Source organism: Chrysochloris asiatica, unplaced genomic scaffold (assembly GCF_000296735.1).
Source record: "Chrysochloris asiatica unplaced genomic scaffold, ChrAsi1.0 scaffold00346, whole genome shotgun sequence".
In the NCBI taxonomy this organism is placed as follows: Eukaryota; Metazoa; Chordata; class Mammalia; order Afrosoricida; family Chrysochloridae; genus Chrysochloris; species Chrysochloris asiatica.
The window spans coordinates 1,234,073-1,243,729 of record NW_006408864.1 but is presented as its reverse complement, the minus strand read 5'-3'; the positions used below and the strand labels follow the sequence as shown (position 1 = coordinate 1,243,729).

General features: G+C 40.2%; 1 protein-coding gene across 1 annotated transcript in view; it reads left to right on the top strand.

The window, feature by feature from the left end:
• The window catches only part of SPECC1 (sperm antigen with calponin homology and coiled-coil domains 1), a 309,636-nt gene that overhangs the window by 130,651 nt on the left and 169,328 nt on the right, over window positions 1-9,657 (top strand). The window contains exon 3 of the mRNA XM_006875909.1: window positions 2,286-3,859. Coding sequence (XP_006875971.1) covers window positions 2,286-3,859 — 1,574 coding nt within the window. The remainder of the gene's footprint in view (window positions 1-2,285; window positions 3,860-9,657) is intronic.

Genomic DNA, 9,657 nt, shown 5'->3' with positions numbered 1-9,657 from the left:
CCTCAATCCCTGTATCCTGAAGCCCTGTTATTCCAAGGTTGTGCATACATCGTCATTTACCTCTGTTCCACCTAGCCCATGCGAGCCTGCCCAACCATTCTTCCCTCCACCTTGTTCTTCCCCCGCCCCCTTATGTATTGCCAGCCCCCCGGCTCCCAGACTCTCCTGTGTATTCCCTACCCTGTGCTCTTTCTACCCTTCCCTCCCTCCCCGCCTCTCATCCCATACATACTGGTGATCAGCACTTATATATATATATAGATCCCCCCACCCCTTTTGGGTGGGTTCTTTTTCTTAGTCATGTACAATAATGGTCTTATGCAGTATTTCTCCTTTTGTGACTGACTAATTTCACTCAGCATAATGTCCTCAAGGTTCATCCATGTCCAGTGATTTTTGCATTTTGTTGGGTCACCTGTCTTTGGAATGGACACAGATATAGATCTCTTTCAGTCAGTTGACCAGGTAGCTGTCTTTCAGATTTCTTGGCATTGATGAGCGTGTGCCTTTAGTGCTGCATTAGTTTGTGGAAAGATTTCAATTTGTAGTACATCAATTCCCGGTGCCTTATTCTTTCCCAGTACCTTCAATGCACATTGGACTTCTTTCTTAAGTACCATTGGCTCTTGATCATGCATTCTCTTGAAATGGTTGAGCATCATCCATTTGTTTTTGGTACAATAACTGTATGTGTTGCTTCCATCTTCTTTTGATATTGAATCATTCAATATTTTGCCCATAGAACCCTTCAGTATTGCAAGTCAAGGCTTGATTTTTTTCCGTAGTTCTTAGTTTGAGAAACGCTGAGTGTGTTCTTCCCTTTAGTTTTCTATCTCTGGGTCTTTGCACATTTCATTGTAATATTTGCCTTTGTCTTCTTGAGCTGCCCTTTGAAATTTTCCATTCTGCTCTTTTACCTCTTCATTTCTTCCATTTGCTTTAGCATCTCTATGCTGTAGAGCAAGTTTCAGAGTCTCTTCTGACATCTATTTTGGTCTTTTCCTTCTTTCTTGTCTTCTTAATGATCCTTTGCTTTCTTCCTGTAGATGTTCTTGATGTCATCCCACAACTCTTTTGGTTTTCAGTCATTAGTGTCTAATGCATCAAATTTGTTCTTCAGATGACCTCTACATTCAGGTGGGATATGTTCAAGGTCGTGTTTTGGCTCTGTGGACTTGCTTTAATTTTCTTCAGCTTCAGTCTAAACTTGCATATGAGCAGTTGATGATCTGTTCCACAGTCTGCCCCTGGCCTTGTTTTGGCTGATGATATGGAGTTTTCCACCTTCTCTTTTCACAGATGTAGTCAATTTGATTTCTGTGTATTCCATCTAGATAAGTGGTGGTTCTGATATAATTAGAAGAAAACAGTAATTCCTTATCCCTTAATGATCCCATTATAAACATTATAAATGACTGTGTTGTCTCCATATTATATAAATTCCTTTAATACTTAAAACTGTGCCATAAATACACATTGTTGTTGTTGTTAAATGCCTTCAAGTTTATTTTGACTTGTAGCAACCCAGTATAGGGTGTCCAAGGCTTTTAAAAATCTTTTAGGGAGCAGCAAGCCTCATCTTTCTCCTGAGACTGGCTGGTGGGCTTGAACTGCAGACTTTGTGGTTTATAGTCCAGTGCTTATTGTACAGAAGCATCACACTTCCATCAGTCTGCATACTACATCCTTAGCTCATTGATTCTTGTTTTTCTTTATTTATGCAAATGAGCAAAACCAGTATGTGAAAAGTGATTTATCATTATTACATCATACTGGTTTCTCCTTAGTATTATTTGTGTGTTTTGGTTTCTTAATCCAATATGTTAGTAATAATGATTTTTCTAGTCAAAATAGGCTAATGATGAATTTTCAGAAAATTTATATAAAAGTTATATAAAATAAAAGTGAACTTATATTTTGTCAAGAGGTTATTTATTCACCAAGTGTATCTGTTCATATGTGTTAGGTTTCAAGCTATAGAAAACCCAATTCAAGGTGACTTACGTAGAGGGTATTTACTGGCTTGTATAATGGAAAGGCTGGAGGTGGGATTGTGCTGAGTAGAGCCAGGAAAGGAGTCGTCATCCTCCAAAGGATAGGGCTGGAGGAGGAAGTACAGAATCCTTAGTAGAACTAGGTGGTTATCAGAAGAGGAAGTGGGTGAAGAGCGACAACCACAGTGCTCACTGTGGCCTGTGATTTGAAGTCATTTGTTTCCCATTTATGAAAGTGCTTGAGTTTTGTCTCGTCTTTTTTCCTTCAAGTTTTCTTCTTTTTTTCTTTAGGAGTGGCTACAACAACCAAACGGACGGGCATTCCAGCTCCACGGGAACTTTCGGTAGCTGTCCCAAGAGAAAGATCTGTGCCACGTGGTCCCACCAACCCCAGGAAATCCGGGTCCAGTCCAACTTCTTCTAGCACACCTACCCCTACCAAACACCTGAGGACCACTTCCACAAAAACCAAGCAAGATAATGAAGGTTCAGAAAAGGCTGTGCTTGAGTCTCATATTCGGGAACTTTTGGCAGAAGCCAAAGCAAAAGATAGTGAAATAAGCCGGCTTCGAAGTGAACTAAAGAAATGCAAAGAAAAGAGAGCCTTGAACACTGATGGAGTTGATGCTTTGGACCTGAGTGCAGATGGAGTCCCCATCTCACCAGACGACACAGAGCCTTTGATAAGAGTGCTGGAGGAGAAGAACAAGAATTTTCAGAAGGAGCTTGCTGATCTAGAGGAAGAAAACCAGGCCTTGAAGGAGAAACTGGTTTACCTTGAGCACTCACCAAACTCAGAAGAAGGAGCAAGTCACACTAGCAGCTGCCCAACATCTCTAACTCAAGAGTCAAGCTTCGGAAGTCGGACTGGGAATCAGCTTGCAGGGGAAATAGATGAATATAAAAAAAACACCCATGAAAATGCATTAAGAACATCCGATTCTTCAAGTAGTGATGTTACCAAAGCTTCCTTGTCACCAGATGCCTCCGATTTTGAGCACATTACAGCTGATACCCCCTCTAGACCTGTATCTGCCAACAGCAACCCCTTTAAGAGCTCGAAGTGTTCTACCACTGGGAGTTCCCCCAACAATATTAGTGAATTGTCTCTGGCCTCCCTTACTGAGAAGATACAAAAGATGGAAGAGAATCACCACAGCACAGCAGAAGAATTGCAGGCGACTTTGCAAGAATTATCAGACCAGCAACAAATGGTGCAGGAACTGACGGCTGAAAATGAGAAACTGGCAGATGAGAAGACTATTTTGGAGACATCCTTTCATCAGCATCGAGAGAGGGCCGAACAATTAAGTCAAGAGAATGAAAAGCTGATAAATCTTTTACAAGACCGAGTAAAGAATGAAGAGCCCAATGTCCAAGAAGGAAAAATCCTTGAACTGGAACAGAAATGCGCAGACATTCTTGATCAGGGCCGCTTTGAAAGAGAGAAGCTGCTCATCATTCAGCAGCAATTGACCTGTAGTTTACGGAAGGTTGAGGAAGAAAACCAAGGAGCCTTAGAAATGATTAAACATTTGAAGGAAGAAAATGAAAAATTGCATGGGTTTCTAGAATTGGAACGGCATAATACTAGTGTAATGGCCAAAACTTTGGAAGAATGTAGAGTTACCTTAGAAGGACTGACCATTGAAAATGTGTCTTTAAAGGCTCAATTGGAAAGTGACGAGCAGAAAGCTACAGAGACCAGTTCCCCAGGGCGAACGGCAGAGAGCTGTGAAGTTCAAGAAATGTTGAAAGTAGCACGTGCTGAGAGAGATCACCTGGAACTGTCTTGCACTGAGCTCAAACAAGAATTACTAAAAGCAAATGGTGAAATTAAACATGTGTCAAGCCTCCTAGTCAAGGTAAGAAAAATCTCTTTACTGATTCTTCATCATCCTGGTTAGCTTCCTCTCCTGAACCTTTATATTCATAAAGCGGAAAGAACCATTTGCTCAGTCTACTTCATTCTTGAATCCAACATTCAAGCTTGAATACTGATTAGATTCCAGACAGGTTGGCATTGGAGATACAAAAATGAAACATCCAAATGTTATGACTTTTAGCAGTTTAGGATCTATTTGGGGATGTAGTAAATCCCAGCAGTGATTTTGATGCAGTTGTAAGGAATATCGTTGAGGACAGTGCAGAGTCAAGTAGAGGAGGGAAACCAGCTTCCATTGAGTTGATTCCAGCTCATAGTGATTGCATGTATGTCAGAGTAGAACTGCGCCCCATAGGATTTTCAGTGAGTGATATTTTTGGAAGTACATCACCAAATCTTTCTCCTAAAGCACTTCTGGATGGACTCAAACCTCCAACCTTCAATTCATAGCCAAGGATATTAACTGTTTCTACTACTCCTAGAAGTCTGCTTCTGAAAAGTCAGCGATTGAAAACCCTATGTAAAATAGTTCTCCTCTGACACACATTGGCTCACCATGAGTTGGAACTGATTTGATTGATGGCAGGGAAGGAACACCTAATCTAATATGGAAGGAAGGGTGCAGGACAGGAGGACTTCTTGAAAGAAGTTTTAACTTAAACAGATGCTTGGAAATTGAGTGAGAGTAGTAAGGTTTATTAATCAAGATGCTTATGACTACTAGTAACAGAAAATTGAAATAGCTCGGATTTCCCCATCAAGTAATAAGATAACCACTAGTTTGATGTTTACTTCCAGCTATGTATGTATCTCACAAATTAAAGAAGAAGCAAAAAAAAATTTTTTTTTAGAATAGTCCTGTCCATGTTAAATTTTTTGGTAGAATCATCTGTATATATTAACACTCCCCACCCCCCCTTTTTTTTTTTTTTTTGTAGAATCATCCTGTACATGTTAACCTTTATTTTGCAATTAATATTTCTTCTCATTGAATATTCTTTTCCACAGAATTTGAAAGCCAGGTAAAAACTGAAATGCAAACCCAGTCAGTCTGACTAATGGTGACCCTGTGTGTTACAGAGTAGAGCTGCTCCCAAGGGTTTCCGTGGCTGTTGTCTTTACTTGACAACAGTGGGTAATCTGTACAGATGCACACTGCTAGGCCTTTGTCATGGTATCTCTATGTGGGTGCAAACCGCCAACCTTTAGGTTAGTGGTGGCAGTTGTGTGCCGTCTAGTCGGTTCTGACTCTTAGTAACCCTGTATAGGGTTTCTAAGACTATAAATCCTGAAAGGAGCAGAAAGACTCATCATTCTTCTGTGGAGCAGCTGGTGGATTTGAACTGCTGCCCTTGAGGTTAGCAGTGCAGTGGGGAACCCACTACAGCACAAGACTTCTTTACGATAGTACAGCACAAAAGCCAGATGGTGGTGTTATCAAGCGCTGTCGAGACGATTCTGACTCATAGTGACCCTCCAAGGAGTGGCTGGTGGGCTTGAACCACCAACCTTGTGCTTCCCAGTCCAGTACTTATCCTATTGCGCACCACCAGATGGTACTCTGTTATATACATATTTCATAGTTTACTCTACTAATCCCGTTTTTGAACAGTTTTCTTTCAGTCTTGTAAATACTTTTCCTTTTTTTTTTTGTATCTCTGCTTATTTCTTTAGGAAAAATTCCTAGACGTTGACTTACCAAGTCAATTGGTAGGAGCATTTTAAAGACTTGTAATACATTTAGCCAAACTGCCCTCCAGAAAGATTATGTCAGTTTGTTACCATGAGTAGTTCATGAGACTACTTGTTTCTCAGCCCTTGCCAGCATTTAATACTAAATTGTTGCCATTCAAATCTCTTCATCATTTCCTTTTTCATTTTCTTTTCTTTCTTTAATAAATCTGGAATTTCGTTATCTGATGTAAGATTGGTGGTGATGGTAACAATGGCGTAATGTTCTGCCCACCTCAAAGAGCGTTTTCTGTTTCTTGTATGTTCTGGGCCTGTGATTTGCAAAAGAACTAATGGGGGAGGTTAAAGCATCTTCGCACCTTCTCACTGTTTCAAGAAGCAAATCATGCCATGAGCACCCAGAGAGATTGTGCTCTACTGCTTCACCTGCCTTATAATCAATCAGTTCAAAACAGATTCTGGATTCAGCTCTGATAGTCTTAATGATGGATACTGTTATTTATTACTATTATTATCTTTGTCAGTGTTTTAATTTCATAAGTATTTTATTGAAAGCATGGAAGCAATTTCATTAGCAGTCATTTGAACTGTAGATTGGTAACTATAGCTTTGCACAAGATTTCACTGTTTTTTATGGAATAAACACTCCCCCAAACTATTCATAGGAGTTCCTGGGTAGTGCATGTTAACGATCTCAGCTGCTAACCAAACAATGGAGGTTCATCCAGTGGATTCTTGGAAGAATGTCCTGTCTGTTTACTTCCCCAGAACCAGCTATTTAAAACCTGATGAATCACAGGTCTACTGTGACAGACATGGGGTCACCATGAGTCAGGGTTGACTCGATGGTTACCAGTTTTCCATTCCTCTTTTGAAAATATTTAATCTTCCAAGTGATCTTCTTGAACTTCTGCCTAACTTTTTCCTCTGTCTCTTCGGTATTTTGATTGGCATTACATTAAACATTAAGTATCTCTGAGATATAATTTGATGTCTTAAAAAATAGCTTGTTATTTCTGATCATAAAATTGCATACTCATTATAAAAGAAAGTACACAAAAGTATAATGAAAAAAATACATATTACCTTTAATCTCACCACTTGGAGGAAAACATTGCTAACATTTTACTCATGTGTCTGCCCTTTCAGACTTTGTTCCAGTTTATGCACGTTTGGACATGCATTCAAAATTGTATGGGCATAATTGCAATGTTTACTCTCTGTGTCCACAATAAATGGGACGAGGCATTCTGCTTCCATAGGTTTACAGCCTTGGGAACCCAAGGGTACAGTTCTGCTGTGTCCTATATGGTTGCCGTGAGTCAGAATCAACTAGATGAGCAGGGGTTTGCTTAAGCCAGAAGAAAAGAGGACATTGTCTTCACAGTCCATGAATACAAAGAGCCAGCTAGATTAATTTATCAATTCATTTTCAGATTTCTTTCTTTATCATTAATAATTCTATCATTCTGCTTTTCATACATTTCTTGTTCTCTTCCTATGACTGATTTTGGGAGCTTGAGTAGGCCTTCTTTACATTGTGCATTGTTGAATACAAGTGTGATGGTGGCTTATTTGTAGGCATTTGGTAGGCACCCCTTAGTAGGTGGTACAGGTATTCTGTATTGTAAAGAGGTGTTTTGTTTTGTTTGCTTCTTTTTAAATAAAGAATGAGGATTGGATTTTTCAACATCTACTGATATGGTCTTATAGTTTCACGTCATTTTTTTTCCCTTTAGTTTGTTAATGAGGTGAATTACAACAACAGATTTCTAAGGTAGTCTAGTGTTGAATCATCTTTGCATTCCTGGGGTAAATCCTAATTCCTCAGTTTTCAGTTTTTCTCACTTGACATTTTTGCATAGGCGTTTCAAATATAACCATGTTAAGCAGATGTCAAAGTGACTTTTCCTTGTGCAGTGCATTCGTCTGCTCTGATTCTTGGCAAAAGGTGAACACTTAGAGTAAAGGCCAAAGTAACCAACCTATTTACAAAGGGGGAAAGCAACATCAAACCATCAGATGATCTCATAGATTCAGTAAATGTACACACATTTCCTAATTAGGTAAGACTTAAATGACTTAGATATTGTTAGAAGAAGCTTTGAAAGTCCTTAAGATGTAGTTTTTAGGGGACAGGGGGAGTTATGGGATCTCTTCCTCATAAAATAAATGGAAAATTGGTAGAACTTTTCCATGAATTACTTGAGTGTTCTATAGGCTCTTCCTGTCCTTGATGGAATCCTGGTGGTGCCATGGGTTAAGTGTTAGGCTGCTAATAGCAATGTCAGCATTTCAAATCCACCAGCCACTCCTGTGAAGCTGTCTACTCCTGTGAAGATGTATCATCTCAGAACCCCATGGAGCAGCTCTGTGTCAGGATCAATTTGATGGCAATGGGCATTGGGGGATTTCCTCTCCTGGTGTGGTGCTGTGGGCTAATGTGCTGTATTGTAAGGTCAGTTTGAACCGCAAGGTTGGCGGTTCAAATTCACCCGCCACTCCTTGGAAACCCCATAAGGGTTGCAGTGAGTCGGAATCAAACTCGACAGCACTTAACAACAACTATTCATTTCTTTATCTTCAGCTGTCTGTTAATATCTTCATGCTTCCCAGCTTTTCCACATAGACTCTGCTGGCAGGTTAATCTATGATCACTTATGACCATGTAACATACTCTGTATAATTTTGAGGAAGGGTCGAATTCTTACAGATCCCAAATGCCTCAGCCTCCTGTAACCACACATGTATCTGCCCTGGCCAGTGAGCAGCGTGCGGATACATGAAGTTACTATTTGCCCAGAGACAAATGCAACCCAGGTATAAGCCATTTCTCTGTCACCGTTTCAGTTGCTGAGGCTCTTGGTTTCAAGTTATGATACCTTTACTAGGATGAAAACCTAGATGTTTTGAAAGAAAAATGCTGATTTTTCCCTGTGAGATCAAAACCTAGTTTTTTGTATAGAAACTCCAGGATCTCTTTCAGAGTAGTCAGGAGATGATAAGTAACCACTTTCTCTGAGCGGTCAAGCAGTGTGTGACTATTATTGATAATGAAGCCAAACTGACTAGGGTCACCACTGACCAAAAATTGCGAAACCAGAATTTGTGAGAAAGATGTGGCAAATAGATATCCTGCTGTCTTGATTTCATGATTAGGTGGTTGTTAGTTGCCACTGAGGTGGTTCCAACTCATCAGAATAAATCTCCTTGAAGGACTTAAGAGACCTGGAAACCAGATTTAAATAAGTGAGTTTACCCAGCTGGTGCTTTGGGCCCTATCTAGTAAGTACTTGGTGAGTGTTAGTGAATCTGTTTAGAGGAGATGAGGGGAATGTAGAGATCACTTCTCCAGCGTGAATAGTGCACTGGTAATCATTAGAAGCGTTGGTTAGGATTGTATAGTTGTAAATATGGAAACTGTAATGATCTACAGTTCAGATGTCATTTCCCCTGACTCCTTCAGTACCTGTGACTGGCAACAACATGTCAACTCTTTTTGGTAAAACAAAGTCTGTGTCCTAGCTCTCCCATAGGGGGATGTCAAGGAGAAGCATGTTGGAGTGGCAGCTTGGGGAGAGGCCTGCACACCCGTTAGTAGGAAGCCTTCAAGGTGGGCTTTTCACTGTAGAAAATTTGCTACAGGGCCTCAGTCTTGCAGTCCAGAAACTTGATGCCAACAATGCAGAGGAGCTGATGAAACTCCATGTAGGAAGCATGCTTATACAGATTAAAATATGAAGCCACAATATAAAAATATGAAGTTTAGTACTTTATTTTGTGCAGCACTCATGTGGCCCAGAATGTGCATGTTGGTAAGATTTTTCCAGTAGGAATCTAAGCGTGAGCATTTGGTGAAGTGATTCTTCAGTGGTTTGCATGTGACTGATTTGGTCTTACCAGTGGGACCATATATCTTTTGGTTACAACCCTCTCAGTTGGCACATAATGATGCCACAATGGGCTTCCAGCTCTGGACCCAGCATTTGTTTCTCCCTGTTCTTAGCTGACCAGTGATTGGCTTTTCTCTTTTGATTGGCTCACTATTTTCTTTGTTGTTGTTGTTCTGTGCCGTGGAGTCGGTTC